This window comes from Muscardinus avellanarius (genome assembly GCF_963383645.1).
Source record: "Muscardinus avellanarius genome assembly, chromosome: 9".
In the NCBI taxonomy this organism is placed as follows: domain Eukaryota; kingdom Metazoa; phylum Chordata; class Mammalia; order Rodentia; family Gliridae; genus Muscardinus; species Muscardinus avellanarius.
In genome coordinates this window covers 84,935,805-84,958,804 of record NC_137795.1, presented here as the reverse complement: position 1 = coordinate 84,958,804, position 23,000 = coordinate 84,935,805, and the positions used below count along the sequence as shown (strand labels likewise).

Here is a 23,000-nt window from a genome sequence, read left to right as displayed (position 1 = left end):
GCTACTTAGTGAGGCGCTCAGCAGCTTAGTGAGACCCTGTTTCCAAATAAAGTATAAAACAGGTCTGGGAGTATAGCCTGGAGGTAGAAAAGCCCCTGGGTTCCACCCCCAGTACACCAAAAAATAAAAAAATAAAGCCTATAAATGGTTTGAAAATGGTCTGGAGCTGTGAGTGGAATCAGACTGTGAACTTTAATAGTCTGCAACTATTAAAAACCACCTATGTACCAGATTCTTGTCCTCATAATGGTTCTATTTTAGGGGAATGAAGAAATGCAACAAATAATTATAAACATATTTGGTACAAATCTGGTCTTCTAAAAAAAGCAAATTCAGTTGGTAGAGCATACATAGAGGAAGTCTAAGCTTGGCCTGCTGTCACATACCTTTAATTCCAATACTTGAGTGGCTGACACAGGAAGATTACAGGTTCAAGACCTGTCTTTCAAACTTAACAAGATCCTCAGTGCCTTAGTGGGAGACCCTGTTTCAAAGTACAAAAGGCCTGAGGGTGTAATTTACAAGTAGAATGCTCCTGGATTTAGATCTCATTGCCAAAAATAAAATAAGAGATACTCTAAATAAATTTATTTTCTGAGAAAATCTAAAACTGTATTTGTCAAGTAACAGGTAGAAAACTGAATTATGTCAGGATTTTTTTTTTTTTTTAATGCCCTGGGGATGGAATCTCAGGGGCATTCTACCCCTAGCCTGATTTTTTTATTCTTTGTTTTGAAACAGGGTCTCATGGAGTTGCAAAGGGCCTCACTAGGCAGCTAAGGCTGTCTGCAAACTGTGATTCTCTTGTCTCAGGCTCCCAAGTATTGGGATTATAAGTATGTACCACTATGCCTGGCAGGATTTTTTTTTTTTTTCTTTTATTTCTAATGCTCAGTGTCTTGCATGTAGCAAAAACTTGGTAAATGGCTCTTAAATGAACTGTAAGGGCTAGGCAGCGACATAGATTGTAGAAGGCACAATTTCAGACTTTATATTTCAGACTTCTCTACTTGTGGTAGAGAAGTCATTTATTTAAAAAAATACACAAATGAATTTAATGTAACATGATAGAAGAACTCATAATTTTAACCCATCAAGGTACATTTCTTTAAGGCTTTGGATACATGATTATTTTTTGAAAAAATTATGTATATGAATGTTTTATAAAGAGAAAGCATGTTTGTAATAAGCACCTAAATCTAGACATGCCGTTACCACATCCTTAAACCCTCTACTTTATTTTTAAAAGTAACTTATCTCCTTAAAATACCATAAATTAGTTTGCTTGTTTTTTACATTTATTTAGATTAACTTTATTTAAATTAACTTTATGGCATTGTTTCTGTTACTTATGGTTTTTTTCAACTGAATAATAATGAGATTTGACCAATATTGGTATTTTAGTGCAATGCTTTTACATTGTTTTCTAGTATTCTATTGTGAAAATGTATTAATAGTTTACATGTTTTACTTTTGATAGATAGTTAGTTTTGTGGTTTTGGTTATAACAAAGATACCTATATGTATTTTTGGTAAATATATACATTTTAGTTGAGCATATATACCCAGTAGTAGAATAACTGTGTTTTAGGATATACATATACTGATTTTAATAGGTATTCATAGACATTTTTCCAGAGTTTTTATACCAGTAACATTTCCACAGTTAATGTATCAGAATATGGCTTATTCCCATTGTCATCAGCACTTCACCTACTTTGCTTTTTAAATTTATGTTATTTCATTTAATTTAATTTGACACCAATTCATGATAAAAAAAAAACAGTTGGTCAGCCAGAAATCTGAAGAAACTCTTAATATTATAAGGAATATCTTAAAAATTCCTACAACAAATGTCATCTTTAATGGCAAAATATTTAAAGTTCTTCTTGAGATCAGGAATGTATCCAGGATGCTCATTTTTACCACTTGTACTCAGCATTGAACAAAGATAAAAAACCATCCAGCTCAGAAAAGTATTAATAGAACTGTTATTACTAACAGATGCCCAATCTGAGGAAAATTTTAAGATTTACCAAAAACCTTATTTGCTGAATAAAAGGTCAAAAAAAAAAAAAAAACTACAGGCCTATATCTTTGATGAACTTGGACACAAAACACTAGCAACACGCATTCAAAATCACATCAAGAAAATCATATACCAGCCGGGCGTGGTGGTGCATGCTTGTAATCCCCGTGCTTGGGAGGCAGAGACAGGAGAATCGCACAGGTTCTAAGCCAGCCGCGCGTGCTGTCTTAGGAGACCCTGTTTCCAAATAAAAATGTAAAAATAGGTCTGGGAGTGTAGCCCAGAGGTAGAAGGGCTTCCAGGAACCCCAGTACCACCACCAAAAAAAGAAAATCATATACCATGACCAGGTAGGCTTCATCCCAGGGATGCAAGGCTGGTTCAACATACGAAAACCAATCCATGTAATTCATCATATAAACAGAATCAAAGACAAAAATCACATGATCATTTCAATAGATGCTGAAAAAGCTCTTGATAAAATCCAACATCCATTTATGATAAAAGTACTGAAGAGAATTGGAATAGAAGGAACATACCTCAACATCATAAAGGCAATCTACAATAAGCCCACAGCCAACATCATATTAAATGGGGAAAAACTTCGAGAATTCCCCCTGAAAACAGGAACAAGACACGAATTATCGCCGCTTTTCTTCAATGTAGTACTTGAGAACCTAGCCAGAGCAATAAGGCAAGGAAAGGATATCAAAGGAGTACAAATAGGAAAAGAAGAACTCAAATCTTTACTTCTTTACTATTTGCAGATGACATCATATTATACCTAGAAGACTCAACAAACTCAGCCTAAAGGCTTATAGAATTGATCAGCAAATTCAGCAGTGTCTGGATACAAAATCAATCTTAAAAAAAATCATAAGATTTTTTGTATACGAACCATAAATCCACTGAGAAAGAAATTTGGAAAACACTTCCACTCAAGATTTCCCACACACACACACACAAAAAAAAACTTAGTTATAAACCAAGGAGGTAAAAGACCCCTCTACAAAGAAAATTATAAAACACTGAAAAAAAAATCGAGAAAGACCTTAGAAGATGGAACGATCTTCCATGTTCATGGATAGGCAGAATAAATATCATCAAAATGGCCATACTACCAAAAGTGATCTACAGATTTAACATAATACCCATTAACTTACCAAGATCATTCTTCACAGACATAGAAAAATCAGTCCTTAAATTCATTTGGAACAACAAAAAAACCCAGAATAGCGAAAGTGGTTTTCAGAAACAAAAACCATGCAGGAGAAATCACAATATATGATTTTAACTATACTAAAGTCATTGTAATAAAAATAGCATGGTACTGGCACAAAAACAGATACATAGACCAATGGAGCAGAATAGAAGACTCAGAAACAAATCCACACACTTATAGCCAATTGATATTTACAAAGGGGCCAAATTTAATAATTTTATAAATAATTAATAATTTAAAACACAAAACAACAACAAATGCTGGCAAGGATGCATAGAAGTGGGAACCTAAAACATTTTTGGTGTGATTACAAATTAGTGCAACCACTTTGGAAAACAGTTTGGAGGATCCTCAGAAGAATGGCAACAAATTTACCATTTGACCCAGCAATACCACTTCTGGGTATTTACCCCAAAGAAAGAAAACCAAACTACAAACTAATGCATGTGTATCTATGTTCATAGCTGCACAATTCACCATTGCCAAACTATGGAACCAGCTAAGATGTTCATCAGCAGATGAATGGATTATAAAACTTGAATATGTACACAATGGAATTTTACTCATCTATAAAAAAAACCCCACAATTCCATAATTTTCAGGGAAATGGATGGAACTGGAGGACATTATGCTAAGTGAGATTAGTCAGTCACAGAAAGAAATCAGATGTTTTCCCTAATATGTGAAATCTAAGGAGAAATGGTTTATAGGAGGAACTCTGGGTGAGAAGGGAGATTCTATAGAGGAGCAAATAAGGCAGTCTAACTGAGGGGATGGGAATGGGGAAGAAGGAAAATCTAAAGCACATAATGTACTTAAACAAACATATACATTTCAACCACTAAGCCAAGAATGGGAAGGAAAGTTGGGGAGGGAATGGGGTGTGGATTGGGAAGGGGCTATCTGGGCAATATGTGCATGTATGTCTACACAAGTTTTTTATCCCATTATGATATATGAGTATAGTATACCAATAAAAAATATAAGAAATTATATTTTATCTTTATATGGTAGCAACAGCCAAATGGGATTCAATTGCAATTGAAATGAGTCTATAGATCATTTGGGGAGATTTGACATGTAATGGTATCCATGTTTCTGATTCATTAGTTCTGCCTAATGCACTATTATTTAGTTCTTTAACTTTTCTTAATAGAGTTTTATAAGTTTTTGGTGTAAAAATATTGTACATTAATATATCCCAGAGATTTTTGTGCTTTTTCATCCTATTTAATTTTTTTGCCCTAATTTTTAATTGTTTGCTAGAATGTAGAAATTTATTTTTGTATTTTGGTTGTGAATGCTACATCCTTGCTTATCTCAATATTTTTAGTGAATCTTGTGCATTCTTTACAATTTTTTGTGTAGACCAATATTACATCTGTGAATGAAGACAGTTTTACTTCTTTTTCCCTACCTACAAACCTTTGTTTTATTTTCTTTAATTTTTAGTTTAATCTTACAGGTTAAGATTTCCCATGTGTTGAAATTATGTATCTTTTCTTTTAAACTAAGGAAGAAAGCATTTATTTATTTATTACTTAGTAAGTGTGATGTTACCTATCAAATTTTTATAATTGTCCCCTATCAACCTGAAGAAATGCCTTTCAATTCTTAGTTTGTTGAGTTTTATCATTACTGTTAGGTTTTGCTAAGTCTGCTATCTTCCTTTATTGATGAATATATTTTCTCTTATTTTAGTTTGTTAATGTGTAGTTTACTTGATTGATTTATTTTACCATATTAAACCAATCATGTATTGTTAGTATAAACTCTACTTAGTCCTGATGTATTAGCTTTTTTTATATTTCATTGGATTTGATTTGGAATATTTGTTAAACATTTTTGTATCTATATTTATGAAGGATGTTTTCTGGAGGTATCTTAGAATAATTTTGACTTTAGTATCACAGTAATGCTGTCATGAATTAAGTGTTCCCTCTTCTATTGTTTGGAAGAATTTGCAAAATTGTTACTTCTCCTTAAATGCTTCTAGAATTCACTTATTAAAGCCAACTGTGCCTGGTGATATTTTTGTGGAATAGTTTTTTTAACACTAAATTTAATGTCTTTTAATTGATAAAGGGGATGTTCAGGTTTTCTGTTTTGTTCTGTGAAAGCTTTGGTAGTTTTTGTTTCTAAAGGAAGTTAATCATTTCATCTAAGTTGCCCGTTATATTGGTATCAAGTTATGATATTTTCTTAGTGCTCTTTTAATATTTATAAGATCAATAATAATATATCATTTGAGATTTTTGACTTGGTAGCTGGTGAGCACTATGTCATGTTTTTCTCCCACTCATTTCTAGCTAAAGGTATGTATTATTGATTGTTAGACATAGTGGCTCTTTGTTTCATTGGTTTCCTGTATTTTTCAGTTCTTTATAGCACTTTCTTCTGTATTTATCTAATGTGAACCTCATTTAGTACACTGTCAGTTTCTAATATTATTTTTAATACTTTAGAGGTTCCACTTGGGTCTTTTTTATACTTTCCATTTCTCTCCTCATTACATTCATTTTTTTCTACTTTCTTGAACTTGCACTTAAAATTTAAAATCAGTTCTATTATTTTTGTCATTTCTGGCTTCTTTCCTTCCTTCATTCTTTCCCTTCTTTTTTTCCTTCCAATACTGGGGATTGAACCCAGGTAACTCAATAATGCTAGGCACAGCGTGCCCTACCACTGCACCACATATATCTCAGGCCCTCTATTGATTTCATTTTATCTTTTCTATGTGCTTGTTCTTTCTGTTTGTATGAATGGCATTTTGTTGTTGAACTCTGGAGATTTATAATTTGATATAGTCAAATGTTGAATTTGATATGCTATCAATGTCTTTGATATTTGGGAATACATTTAATTTTATTGCACTCAAATTTGATTAGCTTTGTTAGGTTATATCCAAAGTAGTCTGTTTTCTGGGACAAATTTGACCTTGTTACAAAGGAGATATCTTTCTGAGGAGTCTGTGTTCTGTAAATGAAAAGTCTTTCCATTTTAGCGAGTTGGAACAAGGATTGTGAACCTCAGAATTGTTCTGCTTACTCTGATGGGTTGGCTTTATAGGTGCTGCCTGTCCATTTATTTATTTATTTATTTATTTATTTATTTATTTATTGGTGTATTGTAATCATTCATCTTGATGATGTTCAGGACGATAGAAGCATACATGCACACAGCACTCATTGAGCCCTCCCCCAGTTTCCACCCCACTTCTTCTCCCTCCCCACCTTCCTGTGCTTGACACAGCGATTGAGTTTGATAAGTTTGTGTATGTACATCATGTCCTTTGAAGTGTTTCCCTTTTCAAGTCTTCCTCCCCTCTCCCATCTCCCTGTGAGGTACCCTCCTTCACTCCACTGAGGTTTCTCCTCTCTTGTGTCCATATATTTAGAGATGACTACTCAACCAAATACCTGAGAACACCCCTCTAAAGGTATTCAGAGCACTCATATAGCTCCTTTGCTTTTAGTACTCTGTCCTGAAAATTCTAGCCACTGTCATACCCTGAAACTCTGAACTCTTCTGAATGGCAGTGAGACTGATTGACACTGTTTGGTTCAATGTTCATATTCTGCTGCCTAAAAACTCTCCAGGAAATTACAGTTATTGTTTTTATTTTCTCATAAAGGTCACTTTTTTTGTCTGGTATATTTTTTTCCTCTTGGTTTTCCACCTGTTTTAGAGCTAGAGAATAAATAAATTTAGTGTCTGTTACCTGTCCAAAGAAAGTTATATGGGCCATCTATAGGTTAAAGAAATGTTTTGGGTTTTCATTGTAGGCACTGTTTCTGTGCTTAGGGAACAATAATGTTTCAGTTTGCATATGCATTTGTTTTTAGGGGCTGGATTAAGGAGATAAGTGAAAGAAACAATAGGCAGCAGTGTGGTAGTTTTATTTCTAGGTGCTGCCAGACCTGACACAGTAGGGGATGCAAGAGTGTCACATAATGAAGACTGTAGATCTTAGGAAGAACTCTCTTGTCCTTCTTATGTGACCGCATGGAAATCTAATAAAGGAGTTTCTCAGAATAGTTCAGTGTTTGAAAACATGTGAATGACTCATCTCTCACATCATATAATTGAATCATAGCATCTGGCCCTGTAATAGTGGTTTACAGGAGGTGTGTGAAATTAAGAGACTAAGAATAGTGGAGATTCTGTTTCCAATTATAGAATTTCACAATGAGGTTCCTTATAGAACTTGCTGAAGGCCCTATTTACAATGGCGTGGCTAGTATGTGCCATCATTTAGGGTTGGTGATCACTTGTTAGATTTGTTCCTGACCTTTGTCTCCTCACAAATGCTTGTTGAATATTTTTGATGAGTTTATCACTATGTTAAATATGTCCTTGTTCTTCAACAATGTTGTAAGTATTAAAGAATTGATAAAATGGCATTTTCTTTTCTGGTTATAAGCTATACTGACGTTTGGTTGGTATAAGCATCTGTTTGATAAATAAAACCTCCAGCTCACATATATTAGATCCTTGGCTCATATTTTTGGAATGTGTTAGAGATAAAGGAGTAATGTAATAAGTTATTTTGGTGCTTGTAGCTTTGATTTTTTTTTGGTAATTGGGGGTGGAACCCAGAGGCTTTCTACCTCCGGGCTATACTCCCAGACCTATTTTATATTTTTATTTGGAAACAGGTTCTCACTAAGTTGCTGAGAGCCTTTCTTAAGTAGCTGAGGCTGGCTTTGGATCTATGTGATCCTCCTGTCTCAGCCTCCCAAGCCTGGGGATTACAAGCATGGACCACCATGCCCGGCAGTATTTTCAGTTTTAAATCAGTGAATGTTAAAAGTTAAGTGTGGTGATGTACACCTGAAATCTAGTACTTTGGAGGCTGAGATAGGGAGATTACAAGTTCAAGATTAGCTTTGGCAACTTAGCAAGACTCTCAGCAGTCTAGTGACACTCTGTTTAAAAAAAAAAAAGGTAGTAATATAGCTCAGAGGTGGAATGCTTCTGAGTTCATTCCTTAGTAACACACACACACACACACACACACACACACACACACACACACACACTAATAATAATTATGCATGTTAGAATGAAGACCTACTGTATTATTGTAAAGTATATGATGTTTATGAACACATTTTTAGGGTGCATGTAAAGAATTGAATGTAATCTTCTCAGTGAAACTTCTTTGTCACCTAATTATTTTACTAAGATTTTATCTTGAATAGTGTGTTCTTCTCTCATATCACATCTATAAGGGAACATCTGTAAAGGAACAGAGTATTATTAAAAATCCAGCTATCCATAATTTTAGTAGATAAAATAATTGGGGAAATAATAAATGCACAGCATTGGAGAGTCTGCACTGATATTTGCTTGTTACTTACAATTGACCACTAGTAAAAATGAAATATTTTGGGGTGAACTGTTAGGCATCTTAAAATATAATTGATATTCCATTTCTTGTGACTGTAAACATGAAACAACATAAGTAGAAGGTAGTTATGGTATGCTATTAATGTGATATTTGCAGAATGTTATATGATTTTTTATTCTGGTTGAAACTTGTTAGAATTTGTATATTACATACTGTAGCAGTCTATACACTCATAATACTTAAGGTATTAAAGCAAGGTAAAAGTAAATTTCAAGCTGGGCATGGTGGCGCACATTTTTAATCCCCGTGCTTGGGAGGCGGAGATAGGAGGATCGTGTTGGTTCGGAGCCAGCATCGCTGGCTTAAGAGACCCTGTTTGCAAATAAAAAAAATATATAAAATAGGTCTGGGAGTGTAGCCCGGAGGGAGAAGGGCTTCCAGGAACCCCAGTACCCAGTACCAAAAAAAAAAATTTCAAGCCAGGAGTGGTGGTGCATGCTTGTAATCCCAGCATTCCGTAGGCTGAGACTGGAGGATCACAGTTGGATGACAGCCTCAGCTACTTAGTGAGGCCCTCTGCAACTTAGTGAGACCCTGTTTCAAGATAACAAAAAATAGGACAGTGGTTGTAGCTCAGAGGTCGAATGCCCCAGAGTTCCATCCCTAGACCCTAAAAAAAAAAAAAGTTAATTTCACATCTTAATCATTTTCTTTGTAATTATAGTTTAGAGTAACTTTTTAAAATACAATTGTCATCAATTTTGTTGTGTTTATAAAATTGCTATGTCTAATAGGTGTTTTTCTTTGTGTGCATTGTTTTTCTCAATAGAAAAAGAAAATTCAGATTCAGAGATCAACATCATCAATGTCTTATTTTTCAGAAAATTAGCAAAGAACTGTGCAAAAGTTTTCTATGAAGGGGTAAAATAGTTTTTTACTACTTTATTGTTTTAGAAATAGACTTAGAGTTTAGTAAAGCTGAATTTGCCTTATAGATTTTTTTGAGTTTTGTCATATATTTTCAGGCATGTAAAAAAATGATACTTAAAAAAGTAACATCTTTAAAATTGCCATAGTTCTAAGAAATTAGAAAAACCAGTCATTGATATGAAGAACGCTTTTTCCTCTAGCTTCATTTCAATTTTTAGTATTCAATAGAATATCTCAATTATATACATTTCTCACCTAATATAAAGTACTTAAAATTAAAAGTTAATGTGAACTATAACTATTGTGCTTTCTTGTAGATATTTTATTTATTTATCTATTTATTTATCTATTTATTTTTGTGGTACTGGGGATGGAACCCAGTGGCATTGTACCTTCGAACTACACCCCCAGCCCTATTTTTTAGTCTTTTTTATTTTTGAAACTGAGTCTTACTGAGTTGCAAAAGGCTGTCCATGAAACATGATCCTCTGGTCTCAGCCTCCCTAATGCTGGGATTATAAGCATGTGCCACTATGTCCAGCCTTTCTTGTAAATATTTTAAATACATGCCTGTGAGACCTCAGGAAAATAGTAACCAAGTTAACCCATCAGCATATGAAAAGTAGTAGAAACCATGACCAAGTAGAGTTATCTCAAGAAGACAAGCGTGTGGTTCAGTGTAAGGAAATCAGTCCCTGCAGTATACCATATTAATAGAAGAAAGGGCAAAGCCCCATGTGATTATAGCAATTGATACAGAAAACCTTTCTGACAAAATCCAGTACCTTCCTTTTTTTTTTTGTTGTTTGTACTGGGGATTGAACCCAGGGTTATTCTGCTTCTGAGCTACACCCCCAGCTCATTTTTGTTCATTTGTTGTTTTGTACTGTGGATCAAACTGTGGAATATTCTGCCTCCAAGCTTCACTTTACCCCCAACCCTTTTTTTTTTTTTTTTAATTTTGAAACAGGTTCTTCTAAGTTGCTGAGGCTAGCCTCAAACCTGAGGTCCTTCTGTCTCAGCCACCTAAGTGATTACAGGCATGTGCCACTGTGCTCTCTACCTTTCTTGATAAAAACATTCAGAAAACTAAGGATAGAATGTAACTTATTTGGTAACAAAGGGATTGATGAAAACTCCACAGCTAAAGTCATACCTAACAGTGAAATAGGGTCTCACTGTGTTGCTGAGACTGGCCTCAAACCTTGAGTCCTTCTGTCTTAACCTCCCAAGTACTGGGATTACAGGTGGGAACCAGATCTTCTTGGTTCTTATCGATAGATACACAAAGAGAAAAAAAAAATTGAAAGGAATGGCAAGATAATGTTTAAATTTGCCTTAAGAGATAATTGGAATTTATAAAAAAGGGGGGGGGCTGTTTCAAAGGGTACATATGAGACCATAAAGCAGTAGAAGAGAGAGAAGGTATTTGAGGAGGGCAAGAAAGGTGTGGAAGGAAGCCTGAGAAAGTAACATTTGCACAAACACTTGGAAGAGATGATGAAATGATTTTTAAGACATTTGGAGTAAGAGTGTTCTAGACAGGGGTTATCAAGTACAAAGCTTCTGATAATGGGAATGTATGTTTCACACACAACAAGGGGTTCAGAGTGCCTAATTTCCCTGGACAAAGCCCTCAGTATCATTTAGCCCCCCCCTCCACTGCCCCTAGTCTTTAATATAGTCATAATACATACATACTTTCCTGGATTGTGTTCAGGATTAACAGCAAAATATATCTGTCTACATTGACCTCTAGTAGAACTCAGTACATGATGACTCTTAGGACTTATTTGTTATTGTTCTGTAGTTAGATACAGTCCCAGTAAGAAGAGCAGGGCAAAGGAAGAACATCTGAACCCTGAGCTGAGAAGTTTGGCTCCTTGGTCCTACTTTTCCTGTTGATAATGTACTTTGAGTAACATTGAATGTCTCCAGATTGAAATTGAAGCAGCTATAATGTGGCTGTTGGATTAGTTGAAACTCTGAATAGTTTTGACAATATTATCATTACAGAAATTATGATTTACAAGTTACTGAGTTGTCTTGAAGTGGTATCATTTTTGTAAAACCTTTCACTGAAATCTTGATTAAGGATCTATTTCAAGGAAACTGTTAGAACATGACCTTTTTAAATTCAAGTACAAGAACTTTGTGGCTACATTGCTAAAGTCAAGTTTTATCTCATTTTGCCAATGCTCCCATGAAGAGGTAGTAAATCAGTTAATTTTTGTCCTAATTTAAACTTTGAACATAGAAAATGAGAATCAGTGTAGTGATATTTTTCCTTGTGCAAATCTGTTATTAAGTCAGCACTATATCTTTAAATCTTTTTTGAGAATTTGGGGAAGTCATGTAGTTGATATATAATTCATGTTCTAAAACTCTTAGGATGGTTCATCAGATCATTTCACTCAGAATGATAACTAGAGTAATTTTAGACCTAAGCTTGATTAGAATTGAGATGTAGTTTTAATCTACTTGATATGACACTAAAAAGTTCTAGAGACAGATAAGAATATATTATATAACAATTGTTTATCATGGATGGGTACTAGGGAATGTGTACATGTTTGCAGCCATTTTAGGTAAGACTCAATAGTTCTCAACAGGTCTCTTTATAACTGTGTATTTTGGTAAGGCAGTTTTGTTATTGTGTAGCTCCAGTAAAGCCTGTTATCATTACTGTTATTATTTCTTCTCATGAGGGTATGGCTTTGTCAGTTTAGTTAATATTTGAGATGACTGTTTTGACTACTAAGAATTCAGTACTTAAGAAGACCCAAAATCATGCTACTTGTTTATGGAAGATAGTCTTCACAAATGATGAGAATGAGAAAAGAAAAGAGAAAATGAATGAAAACTAGAATATAAATGGGTGTTTAATAGGGCACAATATTCACCTTTTTAGTAAGCTAACATATATCATTTTTATTTGAATTATAAAACTCTTCAAATTCTTTGTTATTCTAGTTGGAATTAGGTGAAATCTCAGGGTAGTTTTGATTTGCATCTCTGATTGCTACCGATAATGAGCATTTTTTTCATGCATTTATTGGCCATTTGAATTTCTTCTTTCGTGAAGTGTTTATTTAGTTCACTTGCCCATTTTTTTATTGGGTTATTTGTTTTCTTAGTGCTGAGTTTCTTGATTTCTCTGTATAGTCTGGGTATTAGTCATCTATCAGAGGAGTAGGTGGCAAAAATCTCCCATTTTTTTGGCTCTCGGTTGAGGTTCTAGATAGTTTCCTTTGCTGTACAAAAGCTTTCCAGTCTAATGCAATCTCACATATTCATCTGCCTTTTAGTTTCTTGTGCTTTTGGGGTCTTGTTGAGAACATTTTTACCTATGCCTATATGTTGCAATTTTGGACCTCTGTCTTCTTCAAGGAGCCTTAAGGTCTCTGGTCTAATTTCCAAGTTTTTGATCCATCTAGAATTGGCTCTTGTGTAGGGTGAGAAAGTGGGATTTATTTCTGTTTTTCTGCATATGACTAACCAGTTTTGCCAGCACCATTTGTTGAACAGGCTATCTTTTTCCAGTATATGTTTTTGACCCCTTTGTCAAAAGTCAGTTGGCTGTAAGTGTGTGGATTTGTTTCTGGGTCTTCTATTTGGCTCTTCTGTTTGGTCTTCTATTTTGGTCTATGTATCTGTTTTCGTGCCAGTACGATGCTATTTTCGTTACTGTGGCTTTGTAGTATAGTTTAAAGTCAGCATGATTTACATTATGATGTGAGACTATAATGCACCAATAAAAGCACATTAAATAAAGAAAATGCTTTGTAAGATGGGGGGAGATTTTAACACTCACCTTAATGACTAAATTGCATATGGATAGTAAGCTTTAACAGACATTTTATCTACCTCTCCTTCCCCTCCTTCTGCTCCAAAATAAATAAAAAACCTTAAAAGCAAATGTCTTAGCCGGTTTTAACAACCTGTCAAAAACTGGGTAACTTACGATGAACAGAAATTTATTGGCAGACCTCTGAAAGGCCCTATCTCTTAATACTGATACAAGGACAATTAAATTTCAACATGAGTTTTGAGGGGAGAAACAGTTAAATCATAGCCACAAATAAATGCTATTACTAAGGCTTTTCAATTCTTCATTCTTTCAGGTAACTTTAGGAGCTGTTGTATATATTCATATCTTTGGTTATTTATGTGGGTGTTCAAACAGTTGTTGATTTTTTGTGCTCAGTGATAGATGTTAGAGATACAGTAGTGAAGAAAATAGTCATGGATCTTGCTTTCATGGAGAAGACTGGAATTAACTAAATATTATATAATATTATATAATTTATTTAACTATAATACATTACTAAATACTGAGTAGCCAATTGAGAGTTGTGAATAGGTCCTTGGAGGGTGGATAAGTAAGAAAAACAGCACGCACAGACCCCGAGTGAGTCCAGGAGTGTTTAAAGAATTGTGAGAAGGTAGAGTACAAGAGTGAGTCACATTGTGTGTGGTTGGTGATGAGCATGGGTGTGGATCATATGGTGATTGTAGGCAGTGTGAGGATTTGGGTTTTTAATGCAGATATTATATCATTGCTCCCAATTATGTCCTTGGTGTCACAGAATCCAATGACTGTTAATACTCATAAAGTGTACTTTTTTATATTAGAGAAACAATCTGTCAATCATTACAGTGTTAATGCCATCAGGTCTGTGACTTCTCCCTGAATGCTCTCACTCTTTAACAGTGCTTGCAAATATGATAACCTAATAAGATTTGCAAGGTCAGTAGAGAAAAATTAATTTAACGCTTGTTAAAGTCAGATAAGTCTTTCTTTTTGAATTCTCAATTATTTTACATATTGTGTGCCCTTTCCCTGCTCATGAAGTGAACAGCTTGAGAATTATTAATGTATTATCTATTAAAAATTAGCAAGTTTTGTGGTTTACATTTTTTAAGAGCAATTTTAAGTTCGCAGCAAAATTGTGAAGAGATGACAAGATTTCTTTTATATTTCCCTCACCCACATGTATATACACTCCTCCATGGTGGTTATATTCATGACAGTTGATGAACCTTCATTGATACATTGATATCAACTGATTCATAGTTTACATTAGAATTCACTGTTTGAGGTATACATTCTATGGGTTTGGACAAATTTATATTAACATAGGCCGTTATGGTATCTAACAGTTATTTCATTGACCTTAAAATACTGTGTGCTCTGCCTTTTTATCCTGGTGTAACCCCTAATCTTTGACAACCCAGTTCTTTTTATTGTCTTCATAGTTTTGCAATTTTAAGAATGTCATATGGATGGACTCAAATATGTAGATGTTTGGTTGTTTTGTTTTTATTTGTTAAATTGTTGAGTTTTGAAGAATACTTTTTTATGTTAAAATAGATATTCCGCTTAGGTAACTAAATGAAATTCTCTGACAAAGACTCACTCTTTGTAAGGCGCTGGGACAGGGCAGAATAGATACAAAAAGAAAATGATGAATTTTTATTTCAGTTATACCAAATGTGGTTTTACTTTTGTCACACTATTAATATGATATGTTTTAGGTTGATCTGATGCTTTTTCATCAAATGATTATTATAATAAATACATATTCTGGTATATCAGAATATGTTTTTGGTACCAAGCTATGTAATTTCCATATTTATTTGAATGGCTTCAGTAGGATTCCTTAGAAGCTTAGGACTCATAACACCACATAATAAATATTATATTCTGTTCAAATTACTTATTGTTATACAAATTAATATTGTATAGTAAATATTTATATTTCTCATTCTCTTTATCTGAATACACACACACACACACACACACACACACACACACACACACAATGAGTGTAAATTCATGGGAATTGTATCCTAAGAGCCATTTATGTTTTTCCCTCTTGATCAAAATGTATTTCATTTTTTACTGCTGTTGATTCATTCAACAGGTGTTTGTTGACCACTGAGTAGAAGCGTTTGCAAGTCACACCTGTGGCATACACACGTGGATGAGACATTGTTTTTAAGAGCTTAAAAGATTTTAAGGGAAACTAGAAGTGCTAAGCAAAGTTTGTAAAGTAACACAGAATAAAAATATTTAAATGCCGTGTGGGAGAATTCAGAAAACTCATTACTTAGTTTTTCTGGAAGAGGGGTAATCTAAGATAGACTTTACTGGGACAAAGCATATATAGCCTAGATGCTGTTTATTATTAGTAGAAGTTTAGAATAAGTAAAGTATGCATGTGGAAAAGCACTAGACATATAAGAGCATCAATTTGTCTGGTATTAGATGAAAATATATAGAAGTAAAGTTGGCAGGGTCAGATGAGATGAGATCACTGAGGGCCATCATTGCAATTTACGTGTGTGTGTGTGTGTGTGTGTGTGTGTGTGTGTGTGTATTCAAATGTAAATCTGTGCTTTATACAGATTTACATTGAGGGAAAGATTTACTAATTTATGTGTAGCTAATATTAACATAAATTTCTTACAATTTCTTTATGAGTATTTTTAGTTATATGTTATTTTTAAATTTTTTCTCCATCATGAAAGATGTAAAATTTGTAAAAAAAAAAAAATAGTTACAGAGAAAAACATAAAAATATTCATCTGTACCCTATCTTTTGTTTTTGATGTATTTCTGACCAGATATTGTTTACTTTTGAAAACTTTTTAAGTAGAATAGTGAATAACGTGTGTTTGTGTGTGTTCTTCTTAAGACAATTTAAAACTGATGAACCTTGCTCATTTGAGTGAACAATTTTAAATCTTTGAATTGATTAAATCTTTAAAATCTTAAGAATTTCATTTAAAGTAGAATGTAATCTGAATCAGTTGATAGTAGAAGAAAAATATGTTTTTTCTTTTGTAAAAAAAATTTATTCCAGAAACATATCTATTTTATTCCCCTTTAAACTACCTAAATCATTATAGAAATAATAAGATCTTCAGTAAGAAGGAAAGTTTTCTCCATTTAACTATATAGAATTGTAGTTAGTCACATTATCAACTTACACACAATTACAATCTTTTCTTAAGAAGAAAAAGTAATACAAGAATTTGCAGAGCTTAAATACTTGTTTTAGGCTAGTAATTTAAAAAAGGCAATATAAGATTCTTTAATTTAGTTTCTTTTTTGTTGTTGCTTATGGAAGTCTTGCAGTGGACCAAGCCTTGTAAATACAAAGTAAATTAAGACATGTTTAGGGGCTCACAGCCCAGTTACTGAATCTAGGGAAAGAATTCTAGGGTTGGACACCAGGTTTGTATATGTAAAGCAAAATGTAGGAATGTAGAACACTTTCAATTTGTAGAGATAAAAATTATTTAAGGAAGATTACCTGGAACCCAAGTATTATATATCTTAATATTTTGTTGCTCAAGTCAGAGGGATAGAAAATAAAATATGTATAATGTACAAAACAAAGCTTATGTTTCTGCATTTGGAAAAAAGAAGTGAGAGATACAGGAATAAATAAATAAATCTTATGCTTTGGATTATATATATATATATGCTTTGGATATATATATATATATATATATATATATATATATGTGTATTTTTATTTATTTATTTTTGTGATACTGGGGTTTCTGGAAGCCCTTCTACCTCTGGGCTATACTCCCAGACCTATTTTATACTTTTTATTTGGAAACAGGGTCTTTTAAGCCAGCGCGGCTTTGAACCTGCATGATCCTCCTGTCTCCGCCTCCCAAGTGCGGGGATTACAAGCATGCGCCACCACACCCGGCTTCATAAGTATTTTTAAATATGGAGCTTTTTCACTAATGACATTTCTTTCTCAGTGTAGTCTCTTAACTAAGATTTATTTTCATAAATTCTATTCTTAATATTGTTAAGCCATCTGTTTTCTTCTCTTTATTTATACAACTCATTTACATAAGCTGAGATAAACATTGATTTTTGAAATCCCACTAAACAAATAAAGCCATTTAAGTGGCTTAATTAATGTTTGCCTGGTCCATTATCCTTACTGTTGCCATGTTGTGACTCCAGATGTTGAAGACTCTTTGAGAAGAGGTGGTAGACTAATTCAGTAAGCATTAAACTAACTTAAATAGTTTTTCTCTTTATAGAAGTGATACCTATTTTTAAGTCATAAGATTATGTGATATTCAGGCCTATAGGTATTTAATAATTGATCAACAAACTTTTTTTCTATGTAGGACACCATTGCATTGGCTAGATTTATTGTTTTATCTGCATCTTCTACACGCAGAGATGGTAAATACTCCGTATGTTTGAAGGCATTTGAAGACTTCAACTCAACTGTGTATGTAAGTGTACGGCTCTTACTCTAATCACATTATGTTGCAGTAAACCAGGGTGATAAGAGAAAAGTAATAGTTCTGTAAATCCACAGACAAACTACTTAGCCTAAGTGAATTATTTTGATTATTAGGGAAGTTCTGACTTTCTTCTACAGGTTCAAGAGTTAAATCTGCTGAACTGACAATAGGCAGACTAACAGGAGAAAAATTATGAATTTATTAATGTGGATATGCCAGGAGCCATACAAAATACGACTTTCAAAGAAGGGTCAGCAAGTCGAGACTTAAATACGTCTTCATAGGGGAGAGGAAAGAAGTATTAGCAATTTTCAGAGAATAGAAAATTATATTTGGGGGGAGGCGATGAGTTTTCAGAATGTTTAGTGCCTTGATTAAAAGTTGTTTTTGGGTTCTGGGTATGATGTTTGACTTTCAGTCTCTCCCTCTGTGATTTGAGTTTAATCATCCTTGCTTAATGAAATTAAAGTTAAGATCTAAAGGAAGTCATGTTCTTCTTTGGCAGAAATAGTCTTTAGGTAGATAAGAGAATTTCAGAAAAAGGCCTCCTGTGTACTTGGTGTTCCTGAGGTATTCTCAGGTTGAAGTCCAAAGTGGTATATTTGGGGGTATTATTTTCTGAGCTTTAACAACTGAATATTTTCAGTTAAAAATTGAAATTGTTATTATCTTTTAGTTTAGAACAACACTAGGTAGGAAAGAATAATCTTTTATAAAATAGTAATTTATCTTTCAAGAATAGAGATATGTCTGAGATATGCATCATTATCAATTTTATTATTGTTTGAGCATCTTGAATTATATTTAGACAAACTGAGATGACTATGTCACGCATTGTTGACTGAAATATATTTATCAATGTCATTTTACTTAATAGCAAAACTTAGAAAACTGCATAGACACCCAGGACCTCATCCTGTTCTTTGTAATTATCCCATATCCCATAGTCTAATTTTAAATTAATTACTGACCTCTTTTAGATCAAACAGACTTTTATTTTATTCTTTGTGAAATGATCATCATCCTCTTCCTTTTCATCTCCTTTCCACTGCATATACCTATTTGGTTACAGCTGTTAGGTAGAGTTGGGCTTCATACCATGTGCCTGTAGACCAACATCTGTTTGATATTTTTTCCATTATTTAAAAAGGCATTTTAAGGGCTGGGGAAATTCTGTTTGATATTAAAATTAGATTAATACTGAATTCTACCTAATTCATTCAAAATTCAAATGAATTAGATTGAATATGGTTGAGATTTGTAGCAGTGATCACTACTACATTTCTTGTCCTTTTTCCTTCCAAAAAAGCTCAGTGATCTATGCATGAAAAATTTTGAATACCAACTTTGATTTTCAACTTTCTGTGGACTGCTAGAAATGTATGTTCTTTTACAGTCTGTCCTGGGATTGTTATACTTCAAATTTACTATCTTAAGTTTCTTTTTTCTCTCTCTCTCTTGTGTGTGTGTGTGTGTGTGTGTGTGTGTGTGTGTGTGTGTGTGTGTGTGAACTAGGGATTGTAACCAGGTGTCTTCTAGCTCTGGGCTACACCCCTAGAATATTTTATTTGGAAACAGGGCCTCACTAAATTGCTGAGAGCATCACTAAGCTGCTGAGGCTGGCTTTGAACCTGTGATCCTCCTTTCTCAGTCTCCAAAGTACTGGGATTGTAACCGTGTATCACCACACCCAGCTATGTCTTAAGTTTTTTTAAAGTACATTTTTATTTAAACTTAGCATCTCTGAATCATAGCTCAACTTTGTACATGATAGCCTTAATATGCAATCCATAACTTTACTGAATTTGAATATTATGTGCTTAAGTATATAGTTTTATTATGGGGGTTAAATACCTGTAATCACTATCACACTGGAGGTATTTTGCATTCAAATAAGCCCTCTTTTTTTTTTTTTCAGGTTTATACTAAATCTGTAAGAGAATTTTCTACTGAATCGATGTCTTTGGTAAGATGATATTTTATTTTAATTTAAAATAAATACAGCTAAACACACCTAGATAACTATTAATATCCAGTTCATAGTTTGATTTTGAATTAGTCTGTTTTGTAGTATGATTTTGAAATATACCAATACAATGAGAAAACATAGACTTTTAAAACATTTTACAGTGTTAATCCAAGTTATACATTTGCCTAGTATTTAATATCCGATTATTCTGTCATCTATAGCATCTGGTAGTTTGGATAATATATACATATGCAAGAAAATTAAATTTTAAAAAAGTTTTTGTTATGAAGATATTGAGATTTTATTTAATACCATTAAACTGTAGGCAGATTTACTCTTATTTTTGTATTTAAGCAGATTATTATGTGTCAAATTATGATTTAACAAATTACATAATTTTAAGTAAAGAATTTTTCTATATTGGAATACAGTTTGCTTTTACTTTTTATCACTTCTTCACTGTTTTATAAAAAATTGTAGCAGTAGGAAGGGTCCCACTTTTCTAGGTAAAATTCTTGTAAATGAGTGAAATTGGAAATAAGATAATATGTGGTACATTTTAATATAATGTTCATGGTCAGCCTTTATTTTCTAATAGGAAAATGGAGTACAGAGACTTTGTTTCTAGATGACAATGACTATGAAACACAGAAGATTGGATAGACTTTTTAAACTGAATTCGCCCTGGTATTTCTTAAAATTAATATAGGTTGATCAACTTCAAGTGTTTAATACATCTTTGAACCTATAAGTTCTTGAATTTGACAAAAACAGGTTTTCACAAAGGTTGGGTATTCTAAATTAACTAAATCAGGCATAGATGTGTTAGACTTTTTTTTCTGATTCTAAGATGCTCAGTTTGCATTTTCACATTTTTAAACGTGCATTTAATGTAAGAAAAATCCAACTGGAGAACATTATGTTAAATAAGATTAGTCAGTCACAAAAATAAGAAATCAGATGTTCTCCCTAATATGTGGAAGCTAGGGAGAAAATGGGTTACAGGAGGAACTCTAGCTGATGAAGGAGACAATATAAATGACCAAATAAGGTGACCTAACTGAGGGGGATAAGAGTGGGAAAGAGGGAAATTCTCTAATGTACATGATATACATTCACAAACATCAAAGTCAGTAACTAAGCCTAAGATGAGAAAGAGGAAAGGGGGAAGGAATGGGGTGGGGATTGGGAAAGGGCTAAATGAGTGATATATGTATGTTTGTCTCTACTATTAATTACCACTGTGCTCCATTAAGCGACTACAATACAGCAATTTAAATGATTTAAAAAAAGAAAAATCCAGTTATTGTTGATGTGATTCTTACTGTTTTTCTAGCACTAAGAAAAGAAAGAACCAAATTAAAAATGGGCAAGTGAACTAAATCACTTCATAAAAAAAGAAATTCAGTGGCCAATAAATGTATGAAAAAATGCTCAACATCAGTAGCAATCCGAATGATACAAATCAAAACTACCTGAGATTTCATCTAACTCCAACTAGAATGGCAGTCATTTGTACTAGTCACTTATAAATTCTTAAATGGCTACAGGTAGAGCTTTTGGGGAATTACTATATAAGTTTATTTGCAGTGTTCTCAAGCATGTGTTCACTCATGAGTATATTAAAAGAAACTTATAAAATATGCCGATTTATAATAAAAATATCAAAATTCTTAATGAAGGCTGGGCGTGGTGATGCACGCTTGTAATCCCAGTGCTTAGGAGGCTGAGACAGGAGGATTGCATAGGTTTGAAGCCAGCCTCAGCTACTGAGTGAGGCTCTCAGCAACTTAGTGACCCTGTTTCCAAATAAAGTATAAAATAGGTCTGGGAGTATAGCCTGGAGGTAGAAAAGCTCTTGGGTTCCACCCCCAGTACCACCAAAAAAAAAAAAAAAAAAAAATCAGAGTGACAGATAACCTTATTTCCAGTTGGATTAGAGGTGGGTGGATGACTGGGCCAACTAAAGGATTTATTTAACATTCTTTTAACATTCTTGGTAATATGTAAACATAGCCTTATAAACCATTTTCTCTTTTTATTTTACATACTTATGGTAATTTATTTCAGTAATCTTTTTTTATTATTACCATTTTTAGCCACCATACTGTTTATGAATAGAAACCTAGCTTTATTAAAGCCTTAGTAATGTCTTTGTAACAATATGGGGGGAAAGAGGAGAGAGAAATTGTACTGTAAGTTTTGAAGTGATAGTAAAGTTATAAACCAAAACCAACGTCTCAGAAACTATAATTTTTAGAATTTTCTCTGTCTGATACAGTATAAATTTTATCTTTCAGACATGATTTTTTAGTCCAAGTAAGTTGGATAAATATTAAATTAAAGATAGCTAAAATGTTTTAATTACTTATGAGCTTCTTAGAGTCTTTAATATCCTTGAGAGTATCCTAGAAAATTTTTTTCTAAAAGTACAAGACATAGAATCTTTATTGATACAGTACCAATATTTTAGTTGCCCTTCAAAGTGTTTTCAAAAATTCTTATTATACTTAGTTTTTTGGGGATCCGGGAGTTACTGAGGATGGATTCCAGGTCCTTATACATGTTTGGTGCATGCTCAACCACTGAGCTACATTCCCAGTCCTATATATAGTTACTTTTCCTTAGTAAAACTCATTTCTTAGATCTCTGCCATTGAAGATATACAAACTTCAAATGTATTTCTTATTTTTCGTTACTACTTCATTTTATACATTAATTACTGATATTTAATATACTGTTATCTACTTTGTTATTGAAGAAGTATAATGTTTCAGGTAAATTGTAGGCTCATTATACTTCTATGGGCTGGTAGTGAATTATACGGATTTATTAACAAAGTTATTTGTAAACAAAACTAACTGGTTGGTACAGTAAACTTTAAGCTCTGCATTATTTGAAGTTACATCTTTTTTTAGATCTTAAAAGAATAGCAGGGCGTGGTGACACACGCTTGTAATCCCTGCACTTGAGAGGCAGAGACAGGAGGATTGCGCAGGTTCGCAGCCAGCCTCACTGGATTAAGAGACCCTGTTTCCAAATAAAATATAAAATAGGTATGGGAGTGTAGCCCGGAGGTAGAAGGGTCCCATCCCCAGTACCACCAAAAAAATAAAATAAAAATAAAATAAATAAATAAAAAATAGTTTTATAGTTAATTACTAATTTACAAATATCATAAAAATATGATACTGAAATATACTTA

At 33.3% G+C, this 23,000-nt stretch overlaps 1 protein-coding gene across 1 annotated transcript in view; it reads left to right on the top strand.

The window, feature by feature from the left end:
• POT1 (protection of telomeres 1) overlaps positions 1–23,000 on the top strand; it is a gene marked incomplete at both ends in the record, with an annotated part of 85,496 nt that overhangs the window by 6,421 nt on the left and 56,075 nt on the right. The window contains 3 exons of the mRNA XM_080701443.1: positions 9,434–9,525; positions 17,704–17,814; positions 19,745–19,792. Coding sequence (XP_080557569.1) covers positions 9,434–9,525; positions 17,704–17,814; positions 19,745–19,792 — 251 coding nt within the window. The remainder of the gene's footprint in view (positions 1–9,433; positions 9,526–17,703; positions 17,815–19,744; positions 19,793–23,000) is intronic.